Source organism: Ramularia collo-cygni (assembly GCF_900074925.1).
Source record: "Ramularia collo-cygni strain URUG2 genome assembly, contig: RCC_scaffold01, whole genome shotgun sequence".
NCBI lineage: Eukaryota > Fungi > Ascomycota > Dothideomycetes > Mycosphaerellales > Mycosphaerellaceae > Ramularia > Ramularia collo-cygni.
The window spans coordinates 2,145,588-2,171,688 of record NW_019716255.1 but is presented as its reverse complement, the minus strand read 5'-3'; the positions used below and the strand labels follow the sequence as shown (position 1 = coordinate 2,171,688).

Here is a 26,101-nt window from a genome sequence, read left to right as displayed (position 1 = left end):
CCCTGGAGATGCAATCTAATAATGGAGCCTTTTGTCGACGAATAGGGTGATGTCGCAGGGGTGGATTCAACAAGAAAGCGCGCGAGGCGCGGAAGGATCAACAAGCAAGGATCTACGAAGTCAGATAATGATCTTCAACTTTAAATTTGTACCATCCTAATATTGTCACATGTGGAGGAAAAGCCAGCCAGCTTCATGCATTGCTTTCGGTTGTTTGGGTATCGTTGCCATCGATTCTGCCTTGACGGCTCGTCTAACTTATCTCCTCGGAACGCCTTGCTCTTCACCCAGAAAATTACCTCTGTCGGTTCACCACGGATCGCCTACTATCGATTGAACGAGCTCAATTCGACTCAATCATAGCAGGAGACAATCTCCGTCTCGCCAAACGCCTGTCTCCGCTTTCAACACTTCCAATCTCCCCTACCTAATTCTACTCCAGCTCGATGGTAGCCGGAGGCTTGCTCGTCGTCTCATACACAACTCTCGCGACACCCGAGACTTCATTCGCAATCCGATCCGACACCTTCGCGAACCAGCTCATGGGTGCATCCGTGAAGATGTTGGCGGTCATGAAATCCGTAGTCTGCACAGCTCGGAGATGGATGATCTCTCCATGAAGACGCTRATCACCCACAACCGCGACACTCTTCACTCCCAAAACAGCTGCATATGCTTGTGAAATAACACGGTAGTAGCCGGCTTTGCGGATCTCCTCGATCCAAATCTTGTCGGCCTCTTGAGCAATGCGAATACGTTCGGGTGTGATCTCGCCGATGATACGGATAGCGATACCAGGACCAGGGAAAGGATGTCTCCAGACGAGATCTTCGTGAATTCCCATTTCTGTGCCCAGTTTACGGACTTCGTCTTTGAAGAGTTCGCGAAGAGGCTCGATGAGCTTCAGGTCCATCTTCTCGGGTAGACCACCGACGTTGTGGTGTGTCTTAATTGTAGCAGAAGGCCCCTTGAAGGATATCGATTCGATGACGTCCGGGTAGAGAGTTCCTTGAAGGAAGTATTCGATCTTGCCGGCTTGAGGGGTGTTTTCCGCCGCCTTGGCAATCTCCTTCGCTTTCGATTCGAAGATGTCTATGAATGTGTTTCCGATGATCTTGCGCTTCTTCTCCGGTTCCGACACACCCTTCAATCGTCCCAGGAAGAGATCCGATGCGTTGACGACTGTGAGATTGATACCGAGTTGCTTGGTGAGAGTCTCTTCCACCTCCTTGGCTTCATTCAGGCGCATCACTCCGTTGTCGACGAAGACGGCGTGGAAGCGTTCGCCAATCGCTTGTTGCAAAAGCTTGGCAGCAACGGTGGAATCAACGCCTCCACTCACCGCACCGATGACCTGTCCCTTCTCACCCACCAATGCCCTGATCCTCAAGATTTCCCGCTCGACAAAAGCGYCCATTGTCCAATTCTGCTGGGCCTTGCAGATCTTGACAGCGAAGTTCGAAATGATATGTCCTCCTTTGGGCGTATGGCTGACTTCTGGGTGGAACTGGATGCCAAAGAGGTCCTTGGTTTCATGTGCAATTCCTGCGAACGGAGCGTTGGTGCTCGTGGCAATTGTCAAGAAACCATTGGGCATCGCAGACAGTTTGTCGCCATGAGAAGCCCAAACCTCAAAGCCGTCCTCCAAGCCCTCAAACAACCGATCGATATGCGCCGCCTTCCCGCTGTGTCGCGTCACTTCCAGCGTGACTCTTCCATATTCCCGCTTCTCACCAGCCACAACCCCCTTTCCATTGTGCCATGCGATTTCCTGCAGTCCGTAGCAGATTCCCAAGATCGGGACACCCAGATTGAAGACTTCTGGGTCGACGTGCGGTGCATCCGGGGCATAGACTGAGTAGGGGCCTCCAGAGAGGATGACACCCTTGGGTTTCCACTCCAGATCGGCCAATTTCTGGGTGCACGGCAGCATTTCGCTGTAAATGTTCAATTCGCGAAGACGGCGCGTGATGAGGTGGGTGAATTGTGAGCCGAAGTCGAGGACGAGGATGGTATCGAAGGATTTGTGAGGTTCAGCGGGCATCTCGCTGCCATTCTGGGTCGGATCGGTCGCCATGATGGGTGGTTGTTGTTGAGGGAATGAGAGGATGAGAAAGAAAGTGAGTTGAATGAGTCGAATGTTTTCACCTTGCAGATTCCCCTCCCAAGATTTTCCGAATCGTTATCTTAGCGCCTCGCTTAACATGTGCATCCCGCTCCATCAATACCCGCAATCAGCTAATCAATTATCAGGCGCAATTTGACTGAACTTGGCTGGGAAATGTAGCTGACCTTCCTACTACAACAATCTAACAATACTCCCAGCTATTCTGTGCAAACGCAAACAATCCTCTCACAAGTATGGATCACATGTTTCTATCTCGTGGAGACCTGGCCAGCTTCACCTCTCGCCCCACTCGGAGCACCGTCAGTCATCTCTCTCCAGGTACAGTATCCGGGCACCTATAATCGTCGAGCCAACCGTTCCGCATATCGATCCTTCTTCACATCAATCATTGGCTCTCCTGCAGGTGGATCTCCTTCCTTCATACTATTCCCGGTCGCCCCGACCACAGCATCAACCTTTTGCCGAATCGCCTCCCACACCTCATCCACACCTGGCCTGGAAAGTGAATCCTCCTCTAGGCACCTCACAACTAGTCCCCTCAATTCTTCGGAATAAAGCTGCTCGACGTGGGGTTTGAAAGCCAGCACCCCTTTGTCGCCTGTAAATTGAAAGGGCTCAACACTCGCGACTTCCTGCAGATTCATCAAACTCAACAGAACCCTCCCCACAGCCCACAGATCGCTCGCGGAACATACACCGGGACTCTGTTCCGGCCCCGCGCCTTCCTGCTGCTCAGGAGCGCGGTATTCCTTTGTCCCGATCCCCGTCTGCCAGCGCATGGCCTGGTTCCATTCCGTCGCAAGTCCAAAGTCTCCCAGCTTCGCGGCTGGAATTTCTTTCCATTCCCGCTCCTGAACCCTACCGAGGAAGATGTTCGCGGGCTTGATATCTCGGTGCACAACGACTTTCCGGGACTCGCCCTGTGTCGCCGCTCCAGGTAATCGTCCGTCCCTCAAGATACAAAGCGCAGAGACCATTGCTTGGAAGATCGACCAGAGCTGCCGTTCCGGAACGCTTTCACCTCTTCCGATAGCCCTTAGAATCATCTCTTCGACATCCCCATGTGGACAATACTCCATGTATATCCTATACATCCTCAAGCTCTCATAAATCGCATATCCTCTAGACCTCACCATCGTATCACTCCCCTGAATATTCCCCATATCTCTCATGATCTTCTCCTCTTTGATTACGCGTCGATACATGTGCCCCTCCCAATACGCTGGAACATTGAAAAATTTCCCTTGATAACATTCCTTGATCACAAGCTGATCACTCAGATCTTCGACGCGATTGTGTTGTCGCCAGAGACTGGCATCACCCCAGCTTCCTGCTCCAAGAGGCCCTTGCCACCTCCATTCTCCTTGAATCTTGCTTCTCTCACCACCGAAACCCAGACTTCTGCTTCGATCTGAACGTGTTGGGAGTACGGGTGTTGGATCATATGGAAGCCAGAAGTATCCTCTAGGACGAAGTTCATTTCGAATGCCATTCAGGCGCTCCCACTCGGTATCCTCTCCAAGTGGAGCACAGAACAAACGCCATTCATTCCAAGTCAGAGTGTCGATCACTTCCATCTTATCCTGAGTCCGTCTCACCAATGCTTCGCAGACTTCATCAGACAGCTCAGTGTCTTCTCCAACATTACTAGCGACGATTATCCCATAATTTTCGTAGAATTCTAACACGCGATCATGCAGATCTCGAAACCGGTATTCTGTAGTGCCATCCAACGATCCTCCTTGGACTCTTTTTATGAGCTTTCTCCAATCTCTCAACGTTGTCGCAATGCYGGGTCCATACTCCGCCTGCTCCTTCTTCGAGCGGTTCATCAATTGATCCAGCAAACTATAATATACACCTCGATCTAATTCATCCGCTTTCATCATGGCTACTCTCCAGGGGCACCTAAAGTCCATTGCCGCTTTCGCTGGGGAGAGTCTGTTCGGATCAGTGGTGTTCGCGGCTTGTTGGAGGTCCTCAAATGAGTAAGGAAGGCCTCCAGCTTCGAAGTGGCATTTCATGAGATGGTACATCTTGAATCTCCTATTCCGTTCCATGAGGGTTTCTCCAGCTTTGACTACCGCTTGCCACTCTGACGCAGCGGCTTCAAAACAAACTCGTCGTAGGTTGACAACATGTTCTTCAAGTTCTTGACACATGTCTTCGTATCTTCCTCCATCTCGGACATACGCAACGCAAGCCACCATGTTTTTTATGGACCCATACTGATTGAACCTCATTCCCATATTCTGGATACATTCCATGAGAGCTTCGAACCATTCGAATTGCATGGGTCTCGTCCTCTTTCCTATGCACATTCTACACATATCAAAGACCAGAAGATGCAATGCTCTGTGCAGACAGCTAGGCCTCGTTACGTGTTTCTGGAGATATGCCCACCAGATTTCTCGCTCGGATTTGTCGCACGATTCGACATTTCCGAGCTGACCGTCGACTATCATGCCATGGAAGACCGACTGCAACTCCTCTGCCGCAGTGTCTCCGAAAACTGCTCGCAACCGCCCGATAGCGTCTAGCCACGATTTCCGCAGCCGGGCTTGCTCCATGGACGTCGTCAGAGTCTGCTCTTCTTGACTCTGGTCTCTTTCGTCGAGGATTGGATTGACATACACGCCATCGTTTGCAAGTCCTATTGCCTCCTTGTACTGTTTTGCAAGATCGACAATCATGTCGCTCTCAGCGCCATTGTCTCGCAGAAATTTGAGCGCATGGTACCAATTCAGTCGCATTCGTCCCCTCTCGTCCAGAAGATCTGCTCGAACGTTGTCGTTATAATCTCCAGACCAGAGTGTATCGAAAGAGTCATCTCCTTCATCATATTCGGCATATACTTCAATCGGCCATGCTTCAGTCCAGAAAGTTCCGTCTGTGCCGTGGATGTTCATCAACTTTGAAATCGAGAAAAGGGAGTTGTTACGGACCATGTCTTCTGGCATGTCTAGGATTGGTTGTACATAGCGTGTGAAAGCTGCGACGGGGCCGCTGACATCGACGGCTCTCTGAATCTTTCTCATGATCTGGTTGGGCGTCTCGTAGCTGCGAGAGCTTCCCGCGTAATCTCCCTCCTCATCACGACCTTGTCCCGGCGGCGCTTCKACAACCTCTCTGGTTCTTCCGTCCCTACTTTGTGCTGGTCCGGCACTGGCTCTGAATGCCGCTGCTGCCACCGCAGGAACAGCTGAAGAGTTCCTCCGTCTCTTGGAAGGCGACTGGTCCGCAAGATCTTGTTCGTTTCCACGCTTCGAGCTTCTCGTGGACACCATCTTCGTTTGCGCGACTCGTTTCAACACGGTTAATTGCGAGGTACCAATACTAAACAGTGCCCCGATGCCTCGAGGGCCACAGTTTTAAAAGGTTCTTTGTTCGAATTGTGGACTCAACCCGGAAGTGGTCTTTGGTGGCCATCTCATCTAGACAAAGAATCTTGGTCGTCGTTTCACAAAGCAGCTTGATTGGATTGATCAAGTCTCGGAATCTTCGTGTAGGATACTGTCAAGGCGAAGCGAATATTAGATTTACCGTGAGCCTCAAGTATCAATCCAAAATATGATAGCCTCCAGGAAAAACGTATTCATTTGACGGTGGAGGGTAATCATCAGCTGGAAATCAAAGGCTGATGCATACTTCATACCTTAATGGCATGCTGTGGTGCCCAATGTATAGCCTGCTCGTCGCCATACGCGGTCTGGATAATGTCTAGTGTGGGAGGGTGTCGCAGCTGCGAGCATAGTGGTATGCTCCAGAGCTGATGTAGATTCACGTACCGCAATGTTTTCGGCAAGCTTTGATGAAGTGCCGAAGCTGAAGTCATGGTATCGGTGTGGGCCGCTTCGTATTGTGTAAATTGCAGTATGAGCCACAATATGTACATGAACAGCGCGGAAATCTTTGTGTTGAAAAGTCTGGAAACTGCAAGCTGCTAACCAAGGACAAGAAAACACCTTCCGTGTCAGTGGATCTCGAGTGCCGCTATCTGCAAAATAACGATTCCGTAGAGTCGTGGGACGCGACGCAGCTGACGGCTTCCAAACTTCATCGTGTCTGGAGATGAAGCTGGCGACTTTAAAACCTTGAAAGGTGAGAGGGTGGCAGTAATTTGCAATTTGAAGGTAGTTCTCAAGATCAATATCTCCAGAGAACTCCTGGAAGCTGGCAAGGGTATCCGCGTGTATAGCATCGTCGCCATCATACGCCTCTTGCATGCATTGTTCCTGGGGTAGACGGGTTCGTGGCAGTGAGCATGGCAACACGCTCAAGATCCGAGCCCAAGTGAAGGTCGAACTCGGAGTGAATCTCAAACACCGTAATCTTCTCAGCCAGCATCATGGAAGTGCGAACATTATAGTCGCAGTACCACGGCTCGCTGGAAGTGTCGTAGCGGGTGGTCCGAGGGACGTCTCCTAGGAATTCGTCTCGAAATCCATAATCTGGTGGCAGCGTGATAGATTCATYGCCAGCAGGCGACAACACTGTACTCTCACCAAGATTTCCACAGTCGTCATCTAAGGTCGATGCTTTGGATGGCGGTTCGTCTGAAAATTCTGCGCTGGATGGCGGTTCCGCCTGACCAGGCTTCTTCATGGTCAACGTTCCGAAGTCATCTGGACCAACCTGCTGTCGACGGAAAGTCTCGCCAGATCACGGTTGGAGAGTAGGTGCCAAGATGTGGATTCTTGATGTCCTGGTCGTTGAGAATGCTGCTCCGCAAGAGAAGTTTGCCGCAGCTACTTTGTATTTTGTGAACTAGATTTGGTTCGAATCGCCAAGTTTTCAAACATGGCAGGAAGCACTATGTCATCGTCCGATTTTTGTCGTGTCTGCACCGCTCGAGCCTTGGTAATGTTCGTTGGTTTATTCTGTTTCCGCATCTCTCTGAGGTGGTCCTCTACTGTCGCCCTCACGCTTTCATATGGAGGCGTTCCTTCACCGAACGTGGATGCTGCATTTTGGAGGTTTCGGAGAAGCTGTCCATGTTAGCGTATGTTCCGTTGAGACGTGGCGGATGAAAAACTTACTATGATCAACAATTCATCCTCGGGCGACGGGGACTCCATTTGAGTTGCTATGGAGTAGTCCGTTGTTGGAAGTGGCATTTCGAGGGGAGGAGAGAAAGCGAGGTGAAGTGAGGCCTATGTAGGTATGCAGCAGGGCCGAATTAAGGTTTGGTCCAAGCGCGACGGACAGTCATCGTCTTCTTAAAATTGCAACTTGCGACCTTTTACTTCACTACATCTACTTTGAATCTTGGACTTCCATATCGATAAGACAGGGCCCGGTCGTCGCCGATTATGGCGGATGCTGACGAAGATGTAATGCCACGGGCAGGCGGAGGCGAGGACGTGGATCTTTCAGATGAAACGCAAGACTTTCGATTCTTGACCTCAATATCGTATGCTGATCTTCAAASCAAGTCGTCTTGTTCAATCACTGACGAGTGAACAGGAAAGAGGATGCCACGATTCCCAAAAGAGGAGAAAAGGACTTTGAACCTCATGCCACTGCACTTCAATCTAACACATTGGCTGCATCGCGGCAGGCGATGCACAATGCTCTTTCTTATCAACGAGTCCATGCTCCGAAAGGATACACCATTGGAACATATCATCCGGAAACTAATATGGCGTATACCACGAGCCCTAGAGGACCGCTGTTCGCTAAGATGGGCCATGTGCGATCTGCAAAGAATGATCCTCTTGGACATGGCGAAGATCCCCAACGAGGGCAGCGGATTTGGCTTCTTCCCGAAGAAGTGTTATACCTGCTCGAACGAGGAACCATAGATATACGATGGCCGGCTCTGGACGGAGACGAAGTCGGTCAAGGGCTTCCCATGAGTCTACAAGGCGCATACGCCATGTTCCTTGGCGATAGCGAATTCCACAATGAGAGTCTTACTTTTGAGCGATACTCGGTCTATTCAGGTTTGAAACGTATGGGCTATACGGTATTGAGAGCACCGAGTTGGAACTCTGCAGGACCGCCTCCTGGAATGGAATGCTATCCTATGCCAGCGAGACGGACATGGCAAGCAGGGTTGCTCGACGCGCTATCATTCTGGAAGATATTCTGGTTCTCGAAACCCGCAGACAACACCTCAAACCACCACACTGGACCTCTTGTTCAAAATTCACTACATCGTGATTACAATCAAATCTTCCAACGCCTCGCACTCATCAACTTCCACGATCCAACCGCACATTTCCAAACTGAAGACCCAAGCAAAGCACATCCCGACTTTCGGATCACATACCACGTCTGGAAACCCGGCTCAACAACATTTAAGAAATCAGCTCCAGGAATTCCAGACTTCAGAATCGCAGTTATCAATGCTCGTGAGACAACACCTCCCACACTTGAACAAATGGGTGCTCTCATGGACTCGACACCCTATGACCCACCGAAACCAGACGGCCACATGCATGCGAAATTCAAGTATGGGTATAAGAATGTTATTTTTGCGATCGTGGACCAAGGTGTAACAAGTTATCTGCGGATCGCAGATGCTGCGTTTGGGCGAGAGAAAGTGTATGAGCGGAGAGCACCCGCACGTGGTGGAAAGCGTGGTGGTGGGAGAGGCGGCAGAGGTGGCAGGGGGAGAGGAAACGGTCGGTGAGGATTGCAGGAACTGTTGGCATCGTCATTGAACGGCATTGACGAAGCCAATCTTGCTGCGGTATTGACTCGATTGTGCTGCATTAGCCGCTACCTGGAATGCGATCGAGCGCAAGAATCGTCTGCTGCTGCGTAAGATTGAAAATCCAACGAAACTCGATCTGGAGTACGCGTGAAACTGGCGCGATGGCTGCTGCAATCACAGCGGCACCTCCGTCAATTATCCACGCCCACGTCCACGGCCTCCGCCACGTCCACGGCCTCTGCCACCTCTACCACCTCTGCCGCGATCAAACCCGCCGCGTCCTCTTCCGCCCCTCCCACCTCTTCCACCCCCGAAATCATCTGGTCTAGGTCCGGCTTGCATTCTTGCAAGCATTTCATCATCAGTCATATTCAGTGCATTCGGAATTTGCAACATCTGGCAGAATGTTGAAGTCTGCGGGTTGAGATATTCTCTGAGCCCTCCTTCAACTTGCTGATACTTTGCATCCTGCCAATTGCCGCCATCGTAGACCGGTGCTGTGATGGTAAAGTTTTCGGGCACCACAAGCACCGATTCGTCCAGCTGAGAATCCAGCCATTTTAGCTGCTCGTCGATCTGGCTGTAATACTCAGATTGGTTCTTGGCGGGAGGTGGACGAGCACTGGGGTCTCCGACGACGATTGGCTCGCTGAGGGCAAATGCTCTCGTGATCGCAAGCCATTCCTTATCGTAATGTAGCTTCAAGGGCCGAGCTGTATCTAGATCTGTCTCTGTCGGCACGCAAATGAGCTGCAAGAAATGGCGATTTGGCAGGCACTTGTCGAGCGCGAGGAATCTTGTCTCGGCGTTCTTGATATCCGGTGGATGCACATCTGGCYCTCGTTCTTTAGGTCGGTTGAATGAGGCGGGCAGAGCAGCGCGAGCCTCGGCAAGCACGCTTGATGTGGCATTATCTGGCTTCGGGGGCACATTCTCCTTTTTAGGCGCAGGCGTGTCAGCATCGTCCTCGGAAAGATCCAGCTCGATTTCATCAGGGTTGCGGGGAGCTTCGGTCGCGGCTGAGGAAGCGGCTGGGATAGGATCGTCGTCATCCGAAAGATCCAGATCGATCTCATCATCGTTCTTCACCGGGACATGCCCATCTTTTTGTACCAATCCTTCGTTGTGGGTGCCATTCTCGCGGTCTCTGGTAGCAACATCTCCGTTGGTGCAAGAGCCGTCTCCGTGGTTCATGACGGCAGCATACTTGCAGTGAAGATGTGCACTGAACCAATAATGAGGCCTCAGCCTCTCCGCAACTTGCTTCGCTGCAATACTCCCAAGCTTTCCACTTCTCGCGTCCTCTTCAAAGAAAGGCTTGAAACGAAACAATTGTTTGAAATTGCCCTTCCACTCAATCCCTTGCGGCCAGTCGTGGCTAATACCGATGTTGACTTGAGTCCGAATGTGGAGAAGCTTACGGGCATCGACTTCTCGCACATGGTAAATGCTCTTCATGTCGGACTCGTTGTAGGGGAGACGTTCGAAATGTGGTTTGCGATAGTCAAAGCCTTTCCAGATCCCACTGAGACCAGCGATTCTGAGCGGGCCAAGTCGAAGGACATTCGCAGCGCCCATGTAGTAGATGTTTGGCGCCACCCAGCCGCCATAGTATAGCTCGAATAGGTAATTGCTCGCTTCATGATTTCCTCCCACAAAGATCGTCAGACAAGGTGCAGTTCGGTGGCCAGAGTAGTATTCATGAAAGTCACACATCTCGCGGTATTTGGCGGGCATGCTGACACATTGTAGATCGTATGCATTTCGTACGGATTGAAAGTCGCCGCCGATGATGAGCAAGTCAACACCCGGCCAACCCTTCTGTTTGCATGATTCCTCAATGGAAGCATAGATGGCGTGTAATGTACCGTGGCCGCATCCTTCGACGGCAAGGCGCACCCCGCCTGACTCTCTCAGTTCAACACTCATGACAGCACTCAATGTCCAAGATCGGTGACGTTTACCTTACCTTGTTGTTGAAGGTCAAGGTTCAGAAGACATGTGAAGAAAGTACGTCCTTGGGGTGCTTACTAATAATGCCGACGACGATCAAACTTCACTTCTTGTCTTGATCTTTTACTTTGACACTAACCTCACACATTTGACCGAATGCGAGTTCAGGAGCGATGTCAGCATCGAGCGCGKTCACCTTACGCCTAGACCATTTGTCTCAAGCGGCGCAGTCTCTGGCGACTACTTCGCCTGCAGTATCTGGTCACCTGCGGACTGCTCAACGCCGCTTAGCAAATGGCGAAGGCCGATCTATTCCAACACCAGCCCATTTGCAGTTGTGCAAAGCATGTGGGAACTCGCTGATCCTGGGCTGGAATAGTGAAAGGTTGGGAAAAGGTGCCGCGAGCAAGAAGCGGACACGCCAAGACCGTCTTCAAAGGAAGGGCGGTGCGGAAACCATCGACGTTCGCTGTTCGGCGTGTGACAGTGTGAACACGATTCAACCGCTCAAGCATGCAGTTGCCAGTGCCCAGAGTATTGAACGCCAATTGCCAGTTAAAGTGCAGACAACAAAATCTCCAATATCGCAAGCCTCGGAGGTACCCAAGGTCCCGTCAACCGAAGTAACGACAGCCTCAGGCGCCAAGAAGCGTAACCGCAATAAGAAATCCTCGCTACAGTCTATGCTGGACAGTCGCAAGCCTACAACTCAGACTAAAGGATTTGGTCTTGGTCTAGCAGACTTCATGACAGGTTAAGAGGCAAGCGGGCACACAAGGCATTCGTCGGGGATTTATCGGCGAACGATGCTCAAAGCTGCTGGCGCTCTTGACACTCTGACCAGATCATCGAACTTCCTCTTGGTCAACACGAGCCAAACTCCCCTTGGTCGCGCAGTTGATGCTTCGCCAAAGCGAATGCATTCCCGCGGCACTATGAATCTATCGCGCCATGCATAGGTATGTGCGGACCTCTACGAGCCTAAACGAGTTTCCAATCTTCGTAAATATCAGATTTCCCGTCTCCGGCCTCGACGATCTGGATGATTGGGTAGCGAACGCCACAGCACGCCATCTCTCAGCCAGTAGATGAACCTCTCGCCGACGTAACGACAACATTTTGACACTGCGGTGGTTTTCTGCTCAGGGGGCTCAATATTATGTCTTGTCCGCCTGTCTGGCTGCTTCGCTTGATTGGCCAGGTCTAGGATCCTCACTGGTGGGTTCACTCCGCTTCACTCCGCTTCGCAAACCTCCGCTGAATGATGAGGACCAACGTGCCAACGACTGTGGCTCCTGGCCAGGCCCTCACTCTTCAGCTAAGCAGGCTTGCGTGATAATCCGCACATTGTAGTCACAAGCCACACAAGCGTCTTTCAATAGCAGTCGAGAACGTGGAATGCATATGATACAGTTCATACAATGCTGCATTGTCCTCATCCTCGGACCGAAAGGTTCCTTCCCGTTCCTTCACAAAAACGCCGCCCTACCCAGCATCATCCCCTTTACTTGAAGCTGATCTCATAGACAAGGAAGTAAAGAAGGGAGCCTTTTCCGTCATCTACACCGCATCATCTCAAGAACGCCACTACTCCCGTCCAACCCCGATGCACTCAAAGTCAAGGACATTTTGGAATCCATCATTTCCTCTTGAGATCAATCATCTCAGGAGTAGCGTCCCACTTTCTCCCCATCTCATTCATTTCGTCACTGTGTAAGTATTTTACTTTGACGATGATGATGCGCCACGTTCGCCTCGCTTCCCCGAAAACAAAACCATCAAATCATCCAATGAGCATCAACCGCCTCCACCTCCATTTCCATTCCCATTACTCTGCGCATCCGCGGCACTTCTTCCTCCAGGAAGATTGTTGAACGGTTTTATCGCAAACCTTCCAGGATTCGCAGGACCTTCATTCTTGACTTTCAAGCTGCCTTTTCTCCTCAATGATTGATTCGGTATGTGCTGTTGAGGAGCATTCACGGTGGAAGCGGGGTTCGCAGGAGGAGATTTCGGCTGGGATTTGGGAGAGATGGGGTCAGGTTCAGGAGCACGATTCTCATCTTGTGGATCCGCGCTTCGAGGGCTGTTAGCTTTCATCCCGCCGCTAAGTGAGGCAGAGCTGTTGCGGCGTTTGCCGCTTCCCATCATTTTCCCGAGCTCGTCTTCATCCTCTTCTTCTCTGCGACGTTTCATAGCGATGGATTCGAGGGGGCTTTTTTGTGACCCGGTTGGGCTTTGCTGTGATCCGGGCGATCCATCTACTGGCACGGTATTCCGACTTCGTCCTCGGGGGCTGTCTACGCCTTGTTCGGGAGTGCCGATCTTCTCTTTCCGTGCCATGGGATCGGGTGAGCTGGCCAGGACATCCATCAGATCTTCTTCATCGTCATCCGGATAATCGACAAGCGGTTTCGTCGCGGGACTTGCGTGTCCATTTGGCAGTCTTCGGGGGGACTCCACCATCATGGGTCCAGTCGGTAGATCGTCATCGCCCATATCGCCGTCCATGTCGTCGTCGCCGGCGTTGAAGTATGMGTCCTCATCTGCATCTTCCTTCAGCCCGCTGAAAATCTGCCTGCCATTCGTCATGCGTGCTTTCAAAGCATCTGGAGTATCCGGTTCTGTTGTGAAGCTCGCGTCGCCTTCACCGCTGGGTGCGATGTAAGGATGTTGAAGCTGTTCGTACTTTTGCACGACGCCCTGGAAAGTATTGACATAGGTAATACCCATCAACCGTTCTCGGTAGTTTTGCGCAAGGTGGTTGATCAGCTGCTTGATGCCCTCTCTTTTGATGTATTCAAACATCTCCAGACAGGCACTGTTGAGCAAGTTATCTCGAGGCATGGTCTCGTAAACAATGTTCAAGATGGGTTCAAACAGCCGGTGTTGGATGATCTGTCGGTTGTGGAACTCGTCTTGGAGTCCGATGCATATCCGGAACCATTTCAACGCAACAAGTTTCATATACTTTTGCGGACATTCCAGCAACTGTGCTATGCGTGAATGTAGGTTCTCCGCCAATATGAACAGCTTTGATTGATAAGCATGCTGTCGGACGAAAAACCCCAACACCTCAACAAGGTGGGTAAAGAGGCTGGTCTCTTGAACAGTGAGACCGGCCATGGACTGTCGCTGTTCAAGATCCTTCAAGGGTTGGAAGAGTCGCTTCGCTCCATCGTCGTAGAAGGTCTGGATAAACTGGTTCGCCTGGGTCGGTAGCGGCCGCCCATGGCCTTGCTCGCCTCGCTGTTTGGCGACGAAATCGGTGGTCTGTGCTAGACCCGCGTTGACAGGTGATGAGTCGAGAAGAACTTTGATCGCTTCGGCCATCTGACTCTTGACCCCAAGGTCCATTTCGAGGAGGAGCAGATCGATCAAAGTATCTGTAAGAGGTACTGTCTTCTCGTTGATCGCTCTTGCAATGCTTGCGCGGACCATAGGCGCATCGTGGTCGATGAGGCACATGAGCACGTCCGTACCAGCTACACGCACAGATGCGTCATGATGGCGAAGAGAAAAGGTGATGACGCTGAATAGGCCATGAGCGAGGAAATTTTGGTAGRGCGCTGCTCGAGACGGCGGTTGAATGTTCTTCGCCACGGAGCAGCAATTCTGGATGAAAAGCACTGCAAGCTTCTTCCTCTCAGCATCCTTCTTGTCGTCATGAAATATTGAAAATAGCTCTTTGAGAAAGGCCTGATTGGCCTGAATGTGGTTGACGATGTCAACCTGATGGAAGAATATGAGAGAATTGAGGACGGAGAAAGTAGGGTCGTCGAGGATGCGTGCGAGTACGACGTCTTTGAGGTAGAGCAGACGGTACGTGTAATGGATCTTTTTGCGGATCTCGGTGTGCTCAAAATGGACCACTTCTTTGAACTTGGTGGAATCGGAAAGATATGCACGATGGTTTCCTCGATGATGGGGAAATTCGGGATCGTCTGCAACACAGTCAGCATCATCAACGCGGCCCAAAGAGCGATCTGCTTACACTCTAACGCGCCCACGACACCCATGATCGCCTGGTCAGTGACCGCGAATTCAATGATGGAGGTGTCGTTGAGCAAGATGAGGTGCTTTGTGATTGTACACAACTTCCACAAATCACCGAGAAGATGTAATCGCTCGGCCTCCTCCACCAGAGGCGCGAGTTTGAGCAGATACATCTGTCCTGTGCTCATGACATACTTTGCCAGCGCGTCTCGTCCTGCAGGAGTGCCCGATGTAGCCCGCATTGCCTCAACAACCTCTTCCAGCTTCCCTAACGCGGGCTCCGGCAACGTAATCACATGTCCCGTGTCTAGCAAGTCATCGGATATGCCGTCCTCGGGCACCAAGCGCGACTGAATGTCACTAACAAAGTCCCATATCATGGCGCATCCATCGGCTTCCTGGAAGCTCAGCGCCATGTCCACGCCGTTGCTCTCGGTCCAGACGATGAGCGTCTCTTGCTGTTTCTGGTAGCCGTCATCCTTGGCTATGTGTGTTTCCRGCAGCATGCGCGTGGGTTCATCCTCGCTGGTGACTTGAATGCGCGCGTCGAGGTGTTCCGGCGCGGCRTTTTGCGCGCTGAAGACGTGTCCCACGCAGAATCCCGTCCCGCGATCATACCAGTCATTATTCTTCAGTTCATACACCTTGACTCGCTTCTTGTCGTTGGCAGGAGCGAGCGCCATGCTGATGCGCTGCCTGCTGTCGGTGGTAAACGCGCCAGACCATCCGTGTCGCTATGCGCCGGGCGAGATGGCGCGGCGGCGCGGGTTCCGTTGCGCAGCGGGCGCGGGGATTCCCACTTTGCTGTCCAGTACCGGCAGAGGGAAGAGTGATGGCGGAATGTTATCTTTCAGCGACACGCGACGATGTGAGGTATGACGCACTGGGTGGTGATGCGAGACAAGTGATGTTTCTGCCGATCGCTAGGCCGCCAAGCGCAAGCTGATGGTCGCGTGTTTGACGTGGGGACACTAGGATAGAAACTAGCGGAGAATTTGGAGACTTCCAGGTCACGGTACTTGAGTACATCATCCTGACCTTCATTCAACGACTCTCATCGAGACATCGAGACGGATCGCATAATCAAACGCACTATACATTGTTGAGCCGTGAGTTGCTCAGTAGTGCCTTGTTCTTATCATGACCTTTGGGTGTCTTGCCTTACCTTACTTCGCCGCAAACCACAATTTTCATACCTATCCCCTACCACCAACGATATCTCCCCAGACTCTCGAAACTCGTGGTGGAGAAGGTAGTGYTCGACCGGCACAGRCGGCACACCGAGCGTGAGGGTATCTGGGTAGTGTGAATATCTGACCACTATTCTGAGCATCATGCATTTCCTCTATCTCTCGATTTCTTTTTCACCTTCACCAATCGTATCTTAGCGTTCGTGTTCGACGTTATCGCTCAAAATCGCTGTCACAAAATGATACATGCTGCGGCGTGCCTGTTGTCGGTGTCATGGTACCTTCAAGGCTGTAGCCTCTCTTGTGATGTGGGCATGAGCGGCTTCCATAGCGAAACGAATCGAGATGCTTGCTCCAACTTACGGATTCTCGCGCGTCGAACATCTCCGCAGACGGCTGGAGCATTGCGATGCTACGGCGACGGCTCGGGTCGTGCAAGGCGACTCGTGGCTGCACAAGATCAAAATGGTTGAACCGGTAGTGCGCCCAAAAACATCCGGCATCTTCACTACGCCACAAACTATCTTCAGAGCGACGAGTCGCAGGACTGCGTGTGAAAAGACTCAAAGCATTCCAGCAAGACACTGCATTGCCGATCATTCACCTGCAGCCGCAAGCCAAAACTCTCTGCCAATGCGGGGTGACAAGTTCCCAAGAGAGTCTGTCTCTATGTGACGAGGAATGTGAAGGCAAGCTGCTCAGACCAGTGGTTCATACAGTCTTACAGACTACCACATACGAAACACCAAAAATCGACACAAGCACGTGCTATTGACCCAGCTGTGAGCCTTAAAACGCCCCACAAATCCCAGCAGCCCAAACGCCATCATATCATCATCATCGTTTCGTAGCATTCCACGTCGCGGGCACCAATTCCGGCCAGTCAGGTCTGGTTCCCTCTGCGCCATATTTGGCTTGCCATGCGAAGAAGTACATTAACGCTGCCAAAGGTTGTCCGAAAATACAGAAACTCAACCAGAATATTAGATTTCCTGCAAGTCTCACGTTATGTCCTGTTCCACCATATTTCTTCAATGAATCCGTAAGGAAGATTAGAGGTAGTTGGCCCATCATTCCCAGAAATGCGACACCGAGGATGTTGTGTGTGGGAACCCCGACGAGGACTTCGTGAAGTACGCCCGAGAAGAGGAATGTGAGGAATTGCGCCAGAGCAGGGTGAACGCCTCGACCAACCATTGGGGCGTAGATGTGTCGTTTCATGAAGTGCGTGACGGGTTTGTTCCAGGAAGTCCAGTATTCCCGGATTCCCACACTATTCCACCAATCTCCATAGAACTCTCGATCCCCGAATCTCAGCACTTCAGCAAGTGCATTGAGGAAGGATTGGAACAAAGCGAAGAAACCAGCTAGCCAGCAGACGAGGCTGATGGTGCTGAGCTTCATCACACGCTCCAGAATGTTGAAGCCGTGGAGTTTGGAGATGTCGTCAAGGGAGTTCTGCAGGAGAGGTACCGCATATTGGGCGCACGTTAACCAGACCAGGACGCAGAGCAGGGAGAACTCAACAACCCGACGCAGGACAAAGTCCCAGCGGATCTTCGGGGACCGCGGGTAAACCGGTTGGTAAACAAGCGTTGGCGCCCACCAAAAGTAGCAGATATTGGTCAAGTTGATGTTTTCTGGGTAAGGACAAGACGCATACATCGCTGGTAGGGAGTCCTCGCCGGAGGGATCTGGATGGAGGTATGAATGTCGGAGATCCCGATTCGTAAAGGCGAAAGAGCAGACTTTCAGCCACACCACAATCGCATGGACTTCGATCAAGAAGCCAAGTCCCGGGTTGTGTACGAGGTAGTATACGACATACGTGGCAAAGGCCAACATGAATGTCGCATTCACAGCATGGCAGAAGGATATCATCCTCCAAGTCGAGAACMAGGATTTGACCTTGCTTCCCTCCTTCTTAGCTGTGTATGCTGGGTCTTTTCCGTCTTTCCTTGCCTTTGCGATCAAGACGGCATACTTCGCGGCCGCGATCTCAATCAGGTACGCTACGAACAAATGACATGGCGTCAAGGCATATAGTATCCCAAACCATTTCCAGTCTTTGTCCTGGATATCTGATCCTGACAGTGTAACCAGTATGCCGTACTTTTTGAAGTTCTCCACCATCAATCGTATGTTCGAGATGACAATGATCAAGCCCATGAGGTTTCGAAAGCCCAGAGAAGAGGGTGTTCTCGGCGCATCCTGGCTGAATGCCGAAGCTCTGGTTTCTGCGTGAACGGCAAAGGCGTGTTTGTATTTCTTGGAGGAACGCGCGTCGACCTTTGAGGGTGTAGGTGGTGGTGAGAGTACGCCATTGGTGCCTGCGCTTCCGCATGGAACAGATGGCAACGAGGACCCATTTGGTCTACCATTGGTGCGGACAGGATCGAGCAGACGGCCGTTTGACAGGGCCGTCKTCGTCGCGGTGTCCGTCATCTGTGGTGATGAGCTTCCAAGCTTGTGCCAAGCTGAGGATGTGTTGATGTTGATGGAAGGATGGTATTCCGTGACGCGGAGGAATGGCGATGCAGAGCTTCTGTTTGCCACTCTTCAAGGACGCTTCAGTGGTCGCACAACATGTGTGTGTCGAAGAGGAGGGGAGTCTATGCGGATGTCCATTGGCATTGATAAACTTTGAGCTGATTGTTGGAACAGGCTGGGGATGGAACCTAGGATGAGTGGAGACAAGGATGCCGTTGGGAATGTTGCCGATCTGAGAAAGGGTCCAAAGCTCGACCTCGACCTCGCCGCAATCCCAGACCCGGGCTGCCAGTATGGGGTATGTTTACCTGGGTATCGTCCATGGGTCTCGCCAGAAGGTCTCGATGAGGTCGCACGCTTACAGACACTTTGAGACGACTCGACAAAGACGATTGAGAGGAAGAGACACTCCGTACTAAGTAATTACGGTGTCCGGAATCCTTTTCGAGAGAGAGCAGGAGCCAACGTCCGCTCCCAAAAGCGCGTTGTACAGCTGTGCAGCGTCTCTCAAAAATTCTAAGCGCTATCGTCTCGATTATACAGAAAGCAGCGTAGCTGTCATCAACATCTCTCAAGCATCAGTCAGATCGATGAGCTCCGCCTCGGAATCACTCGGCTTGCGCTTCTTTGAGGCATGACCACCCGAAACGACCTCTACACCTTCCCCGTCCTTGCTACCGTCGGCGTGTACCCACGCACGCTTCTCGTTCTTGATTTTGGCCATGTCTTCCCGCTTGGTCTGCAATTGTCGCTGCAGTTGACCGATCTCTGCTGCCGTCAACGAAGACGGATCCCGGTCTTCTAGTGCCAGAGGCTCAGGATCCTTGTCGATGACTCCCTCGATTTGCAACTCCCTTCGTGAGCGATACTTGTACTCGAATATAGCGAATGGCGTTCGGCCGTAGGGAAAAGCGACCTCGACAGTTTTAGCGACGCCAGCGATGTTTTCTGGCTTCGCAGTGCTTTGAAGATGTCAGTCGATCAATCACATCTTAGTGCAGCTGACGTACCTTGCTTGATTCGAGATGGCGCGACCTTTGAGACACTTTTCGTGGATACTCGTAGCAACAGMTGGCTTGAACAGATCCGTGACGACGCTGGTATACTCTTGTCCTTGCGTACACCAGATGCATTCGATCGTGATGGTCCCAAGGTGCTTGAGGTGCTCCGGCTTCGTGTCCGTGGCATTTGACTCTTCATCGACCTTGAGCTGCGCAAACGCAAAACGCTGGAGTTCGCGACCGCGGGGAGTCATTTGATCGATGCCCTCAATGAGCAGGATGTATGGCTTGGACGCAAACCTCGACGCAGGGCAGACGCACCCTGTCACGCCTTTGCCATCGAGAAACACGTCGACGAGCATAGCTTCGTCAGGGCTTCGGGCTGCCCAAGGTGGCATGGCGACCTGAACAGCAAATGTCGAGTCGGACACCGCCTCGACATAGCTGCGAAGAGTTGGGTAGAGATCGGGCTCGTCATTGTCGGAAGCGCGCTCGTATTCTTGTAGGCTGCCACCACCAGCACGTAGCTTGACCTCGAGTCCTGATGCAGTCTTCATCGTCGACGGAAGATTGAGGCGCGATAGCGCGTGGTCGCAGAGTGGTGATGAGAGTGTAGGAAGGAGCCCTGGGAAGTTGTGGGGGCAGTCGCGACGTGCTTGAGAAGGCATGAGCTTGGAACGGAAAGTGAGAGTGCAAGTGCCCATTCACTTGCCGTTGGCCTTCTTCACACGGACGTTTCATTCTGATCATGTCCTGCTCATACRCGTTTGAGGACCTGGGTTTTCAATGCGAATGCGAAGAAGATGATACATTACCTCGGAGCACTTCAATACTTTGCCTGCCTACATCTCGCGAGCAGTTCCAGACACATCGATCCGCCGCTCCCTCTCTCGGCAGATGTTTTAATACCTTCAATCGGAGATGCATCATCTCGGTTTGTCTTCTCCAAGCCCTCCCACCGGCCACTCTACACCTCTTTCAAAGCAGCCAGAAAGTCTTCGGAAGCTACCCTATATATATATACCATCTGCTGGACCAGTATCCCACCTTCCATCGGTCTTGCCCTTTCCTACAGCTGCTCGGCCAGCGTCTTGCATGCGATCTGCCAAATGCCATTGGTGGAAGAGTCTTCGTGGGGCACCCATTGTCGCCATGGCGCAGCGKGAGGGGGAGTTAGCGTATGGAGATTAGACGGCATGTATTATCATCGCATCCATGGCATGTCGGGCCTTCACTCGAGGTATTGCGAATACGGGGGTGTGAAAACATGGTGTTGAGACTCGTGGATCTAAATGAACGCGTCGGGTTCATTTTCACAAGTCTTGAGATTCGAGCTGCACATTCGAGCGGCACAATCCTTGCACATTCCTCCTTTCCACGTCAACAGCAGGAGGAGTCTCTAGCTACTCCATGGTGATGAGAGAGGCTGGCAACATATCTAAGCGTGGACTGAGGGTCAATAGTCGTCTGCATGACTGCATCACAGACTGTCCTGTTCGCTCGGGCGCGTCCTCAGACGTTATGATCTTAAGGGTTAGGGTTGGGGTAGTTCATATTCTCGCTGCGCTTGATATAGGGAGTATCTAGGTCGAGGGACGGCTAGATTCGTGCACGGAAACCATTCTTTGGTATCATTACCATGTATTAGGCAGGTACTCGTCAATGCTATGTGGAGCAGATGGTCCTGTTCGTATCGGCATGACTCCCCCCAATCCAAAGWATGTCCCGCGAACGGAGATCCTCTCTCGAATTGCCGGCGAGCTCAGTTACCTCGTCGAGATTCAGTGCCCTCATTTAGCGAGACCAGGCTCTGAAGAGGCGACACGGTCTGAAGGCGATGATTGACCTGCAAAATTGACCTCTATGGTTCGCTTTTGACTCTTCGTGGGGGTGCCTTCTTCTCTCAAATTATTACCACCGTGGCGTGTTTCTGTGTAGGCAGTTTCCCGTACTGTAGATATGCGTGGCAACCCAGACCCCAAGCAATGTTGCTTGATTTGGCAGCTATAGTGAGATCGTTATCCCTTTGCCGTGCTCGTACTCCATGTACGCTCTTTTTTCGAATTGCCATTTTTGGCATGATTTGTTGTTCATCGAGTCACTAAGTGATCTCTTGTGGTCTAACCATAACTCTGAGCAAATACAGCAAGATCGTGTCGATTATGAATACGGTATCAAGAGGCGATGCCGAGGATATGTTGTCCTCAAAAGGAGACACGGATTCAGGACTCGCACGCTCGACCTTGTCTAAGGCAACCTTCCTAGTTTCAAAGCAAGAAGAGAAGAGGTAGTCGTAAAGCTACACTGAAGAGAAACTACCGCGCGGCCGTGACTAGAAAGGTGCTCTCACACATTCAACACATTGTTGGCTGCCTCAGTAAAGAACATCTATCGTACTTCTGGCAAATGCCAGAAAGCAAGGGTTCATCTAGAACGTTGGTTATGACATACCTAGTTCGATTTCAATCTCTATCATCGAGCTGTTAGATTGAGATTTCACCGGGTCGGAACCCCTGAGTGAGCCGTGGATGTTGTCTGCCACATCATTAGATACTATACCGCTTGGCTAGGTGTCAGAGCAAGGAGCAACCGCGATCCATTAAGACTGACATGGATGCTAGGATATCTCATGGATACGCTGGAACGACGATGGTGAGCTCGCAGCTCTGCTTACGAGTGGTCCACGTCCTCCGAAAGCTGAGAGTAAGACTGCGGAGTTGGATCTTGGCGCTGCCGATTGAGGGAAGTATTTTGAAAGACGCGACGAATCTGGCCTTGCGTCTAGAAAACTGGTCGAAGAATTTTGCTGGATTGAACGGGTAGAAATCAGAAAGGGCAATATTCGCACACTACCTTGTACCGATAGAATACGTCCGATGAAAAGTTCTGGACATACACATATAAGAGTTCAAGGTCCGTCCGAAACCGAAAGCAGATGTCAGTGTTTGATCAAAAACGGGTCACTCACCTCAAACTCAAACACCTCCGCTCCGCTCCGCAATATCATATATATGAGGGACACCCCGGTCTCCTCCCGAACTATTGACAAACACCCATCAGCCACAACCACCAATCCTGGTTCATGTGGAGAGCACCAGCCCAAGCAAGCTTCTCCGGCTGGTGATTGGTTGGACATGTCTCTGCCACTCTACCAGGCTCGCGGGCGCAAGCAGCTGCGGCAAGGGGAGAAACAATAAGATAACAAAAGCTTTCATTTCTTCGTTCTTCAATCATCATCATCATCATCATCATCATCATCACCATCGTTTGCTCCCTGGCGGCCTAGCGGGGTTTGCGGAAACATGTTGCGCAACCACGCGCCGGCAAGGAGATCCTCACACCGGGTTGCAACGTCCGCCTCGCCTGAACGTGCGCCGTACGTGCACACACGCTCGACATGCGGACAGGGGGTGCATGCTGTGCGCTGGCAGCGATCCTGCGAACAGCCATCCGGGTATAGAGGACGCGGGTTGCCGGAGCAGGTTTGTCGTTGTTGTGAGAGATGACCTTTCCTCCTCGTCGTGTTTGCCTCGCGTCTGAGCAGTCCTTCACCATTCGTTTGTCAATCAAGATCACGAGGCCAGGCACAAGAGACGAACGACGGAACTGCCCTGCGCTAGGGAGTCTCCCGCGATGGTTTGACGATGCAGCCAAGAAATCGTTTCGTTTCCGCAGTGCCAACGCATCCAACGCATCATCGCCGGGAAACCGCCAACCAACTCCATTGACTTGACATCCCCGACGGACCGGTACTGCATTCGCGAAGCGACCGAACAGCATTGTGCATGTCAAGGTCAGTCCAGCACAACACAGATTCAATCTCCATCAATCTGCCCATCATTTTGCTTCGTACCTGCCTTGACGCGCTTGGGTCCGGGCCAAACTCAATTCACGTCAAGCCACGCAATTCCGTCACCYCCAGCCACCGCAGTTTTATCGCGTCCAACCTCGTGCATTTACCCCCAGCACACGCAGACACGCGACAAACGCTTTCCCTTTCTGTTCACTCATTGCCCCTGCTGCTTCGCACCTCCCTCCGGACCATGGATCGATCTCCTCTCCTTCAATTGTCGTCGCCGTTGTCGTTTTTGTCTCACTCCTCACATTCGCTTACCGCATGATCTGGACGCGCAGAGCCCAGACGCACCACTGTCTGCACTCGCGCATAGCGCGCTGTTAGCAGCACCAGCACCAGCCCAGCATCCTGGTCGCCCATCCCCGACGATCGACCCGAACCATTGAACCGACCGATAATCATCATCTGCTTACTTGCGCGCGCATCACACAACACCCAATATCTCCTTCACCAGAGCAGCCGTGTCGACATATCGAGCGACTTTTAACGACCGAGACGCCCGAAACGAGAGAAACGACCGTTTTACATCGCATCTAGCCCGCCAGCAGCAACAGGCTGACATCCACTTTGCGCCGCATTTGCAAGAATTCTCGCGTGCCTCATCGTCGGCCGGAAGTGTGGGAACACAGTCACTTCGACGAAAGAATCGCTTTGCTGGAGAAGAACTGCGATCATCGCGACTGCGCTCATCATCTCTCGAATCGCTCAAGAGGTCTGACACCAAACAACGACAAGAAGAAACCCCACGAAGCCACCGGCGAGCAACCAGCGCTCACTACAGCACATCCACCCCACATCCCGCACTTCGCATCTCCCGGCGTACGCACTCTGCCATCCTCTACGCATTGGAAGAGGCTGTCCGCAAGCCCAACCCATTTACCATTGACGAGTGGGAGGAGAACGCACAAATGTCGGATCTTGGTGGTCGCGCGAGCAATGGCGGCGTCCGGACTACCGGTCCCGTACCTGTTCCAGGCGGGAGCACACCCGCCGGTATCCGCACGCCACGAGACATCATGCGCGATCGCGTTACGCGTGAAGCTCGGCGGCAGGAAGAAGACCAGAAACGTGCGGACGAGAAGAGGAGAAGTGAGGAGCGGAGGAAAAGTGCGGAGCGGAGGGCGGCGACAATACCCACGGTACCTGGAGCTGTACCTCGATTCAGTAACACCTCATCACAGTACAGTCCTGATGTCTCGGCGCAGACCGGTGGATTCGATGGATCTTCGGATCGTTACTCCCGCGTAGCTGGGGAAGTCGCTGGAACCAACGTGCTGGGTGAACCGACGGGTCGGTCTTCAGTAGACCAAGTTCATCGCCGAGGAGCAAGCATGTCACAAGTCGATCAACCGCGTCCCGCAACGGCAGGCGCAACTCGCCGAACGCAGCAACACACTGCCCCCGCACCCGTCCAACCATCTCCTCTCAAACAGACCTCGGCGACCCTTCCACAGGAAAGCAACTCCCAGCGCAACACAACTTCCTCCTTCCCTCACGCCTTTGAGCGATGGGAAACTCTCTCATCACATTGGGAAGGTCTCACCTCGTACTGGCTTCATAAACTGGAGTCGAACACGGAGGAGATTCGCGAGACGGTTCCCAATGCCTCAACCTTGAATCGACAGATTACGGATCTGTCGGCTGCTGGTGCCAATCTCTTCCACGCCGTTGTAGAGTTGCAGAGACTGCGAGCGAGCAGTGAGCGGAAGTTTCAGAGATGGTTCTTCGAGACAAGAGCAGATAACGAGCGAAGCCGAGAAGTGCAGGCAGGGTTGGAGAGGAGTTTGGCTGAGGAGCGGAAAATCCGAGAAGAAGTTTCCGCTGTCCATGTAGTGAATAGTGAGGAGGTGGAGGCTGCTAGGAGAGAAGTAGCCGAGATGAGGAGGGAGCTTGCGATCAGCAAAGACGAAGCGCGACGAGCATGGGAGGAGCTAGGTAGGAGAAACCAGGAATCTCTCGATCTCAGTCAAAGTCTGAAAGAGGGACGAGTGACGATCRTGGGAGGGGTGCAGGTGGTTCCGTGGTTTGGACAGGGCGGAACGAGTGTTAGTCAAGGTGGTGCCGCGAGGAGTGCATTTGTACAGAGTGACAGGGATGGTGATGATGGACAATACTACCACCAGGACCTCACCACAGCGCAACACGCTTCGGCTGCCAGTCCTACCAACACGGACCCCTTCACCGAAGGCGCAAGAGGCGGTCAGGTTTCATCTGGAAGAGACTATCTTCCGACAGCGGCCCCCAGCGCGAACCAATTCGCCGCTATGGCTAACACCTCTGCTCAGCAACAGCCGATGACGACTGCTGCCGTTCATCGCGCCGCTACAACTACAGCGGGATCTGCTTCCGGTTCGAGTGGAAGCGGAAAGGGCTTCTATCAACAAGGGAATGCTCCTCAGGTCGCGGCCCGACAGGAGCCTCGTGTCCGAACGGAAGAGGTCCGTTCTGAAGCCAGCTACGTGACTAGCGAGGGTGATACGGAATACGCCATCGACCCGAGCGGCAACATCCGTCGAGACGAGCACGGAGAGCCGGTAGTCTTCAACTCTCGTAGAGCGGACGGTAATGTCAGCGACGAGGAAGAAGACTTTGATGGTGAGGGCAGAGTCCCAGCACCGGATGCTCCTGAAGGCAATAGAGAAGGACCGGATTATGAAGGTCAGGGATTCGAGGGGTATCAGCAGTATGTTCCTCGACATCATCATCCAACAAGACTGAGTGATGTGTTGGAGGAAGAAGAGGAGAGAAGTTCGAGGCGGACAGGGGACGTTTGAGGCGACGTCGGTTTCTTTTGTTCAATTGGGTCTGTTTCTGCTGTTGCGATTG

The 26,101-nt window shown here is 52.3% G+C and overlaps 10 protein-coding genes; 2 read left to right on the top strand and 8 right to left on the bottom strand.

Annotated features, from left to right (window-relative positions):
- Positions 1 to 433: 433 nt before the first annotated feature.
- Positions 434 to 2,077, bottom strand: RCC_00769 (probable GMP synthase [glutamine-hydrolyzing]; the record flags this gene model as incomplete). Its single annotated transcript, XM_023765953.1, has 1 exon — positions 434 to 2,077. One exon carries the CDS (start codon positions 2,075 to 2,077, stop codon positions 434 to 436), a length of 1,644 nt encoding a protein of 547 aa, XP_023621721.1.
- A 386-nt stretch (positions 2,078 to 2,463) lies between these two features.
- On the bottom strand, positions 2,464 to 5,415 carry RCC_12250 (uncharacterized protein; the record flags this gene model as incomplete). Its single annotated transcript, XM_023765952.1, has 1 exon — positions 2,464 to 5,415. The coding sequence occupies one exon, from the start codon at positions 5,413 to 5,415 to the stop codon at positions 2,464 to 2,466; it is 2,952 nt and encodes a 983-aa protein (XP_023621720.1).
- Positions 5,416 to 6,337: 922 nt separating this feature from the next.
- On the bottom strand, positions 6,338 to 6,733 carry RCC_12218 (uncharacterized protein; the record flags this gene model as incomplete). The annotated part of the gene is made up of 1 exon (XM_023765951.1): positions 6,338 to 6,733. The coding sequence occupies one exon, from the start codon at positions 6,731 to 6,733 to the stop codon at positions 6,338 to 6,340; it is 396 nt and encodes a 131-aa protein (XP_023621719.1).
- A 143-nt stretch (positions 6,734 to 6,876) lies between these two features.
- On the bottom strand, positions 6,877 to 7,245 carry RCC_12217 (uncharacterized protein; the record flags this gene model as incomplete). XM_023765950.1 has 2 exons in its annotated part: positions 6,877 to 7,116; positions 7,168 to 7,245. 2 exons carry the CDS (start codon positions 7,243 to 7,245, stop codon positions 6,877 to 6,879), a joined length of 318 nt encoding a protein of 105 aa, XP_023621718.1.
- Positions 7,246 to 7,440: 195 nt separating this feature from the next.
- RCC_12249 (related to tRNA-splicing endonuclease subunit) lies at positions 7,441 to 8,765 on the top strand (the record flags this gene model as incomplete). XM_023765949.1 has 2 exons in its annotated part: positions 7,441 to 7,541; positions 7,595 to 8,765. 2 exons carry the CDS (start codon positions 7,441 to 7,443, stop codon positions 8,763 to 8,765), a joined length of 1,272 nt encoding a protein of 423 aa, XP_023621717.1.
- Positions 8,766 to 8,984: 219 nt separating this feature from the next.
- Positions 8,985 to 10,718, bottom strand: RCC_00767 (related to RNA lariat debranching enzyme; the record flags this gene model as incomplete). The annotated part of the gene is made up of 1 exon (XM_023765948.1): positions 8,985 to 10,718. The coding sequence occupies one exon, from the start codon at positions 10,716 to 10,718 to the stop codon at positions 8,985 to 8,987; it is 1,734 nt and encodes a 577-aa protein (XP_023621716.1).
- A 1,821-nt stretch (positions 10,719 to 12,539) lies between these two features.
- RCC_00766 (related to DUF625 domain protein) lies at positions 12,540 to 15,421 on the bottom strand (the record flags this gene model as incomplete). XM_023765947.1 has 2 exons in its annotated part: positions 12,540 to 14,686; positions 14,737 to 15,421. The coding sequence occupies 2 exons, from the start codon at positions 15,419 to 15,421 to the stop codon at positions 12,540 to 12,542; spliced, it is 2,832 nt and encodes a 943-aa protein (XP_023621715.1).
- Positions 15,422 to 16,765: 1,344 nt separating this feature from the next.
- RCC_12248 (related to diacylglycerol acyltransferase) lies at positions 16,766 to 18,373 on the bottom strand (the record flags this gene model as incomplete). Its single annotated transcript, XM_023765946.1, has 1 exon — positions 16,766 to 18,373. One exon carries the CDS (start codon positions 18,371 to 18,373, stop codon positions 16,766 to 16,768), a length of 1,608 nt encoding a protein of 535 aa, XP_023621714.1.
- Positions 18,374 to 18,989: 616 nt separating this feature from the next.
- RCC_00765 (uncharacterized protein) lies at positions 18,990 to 19,976 on the bottom strand (the record flags this gene model as incomplete). XM_023765945.1 has 2 exons in its annotated part: positions 18,990 to 19,380; positions 19,429 to 19,976. 2 exons carry the CDS (start codon positions 19,974 to 19,976, stop codon positions 18,990 to 18,992), a joined length of 939 nt encoding a protein of 312 aa, XP_023621713.1.
- Positions 19,977 to 24,183: 4,207 nt separating this feature from the next.
- On the top strand, positions 24,184 to 26,049 carry RCC_12097 (uncharacterized protein; the record flags this gene model as incomplete). The annotated part of the gene is made up of 1 exon (XM_023765944.1): positions 24,184 to 26,049. The coding sequence occupies one exon, from the start codon at positions 24,184 to 24,186 to the stop codon at positions 26,047 to 26,049; it is 1,866 nt and encodes a 621-aa protein (XP_023621712.1).
- Positions 26,050 to 26,101: the final 52 nt, after the last annotated feature.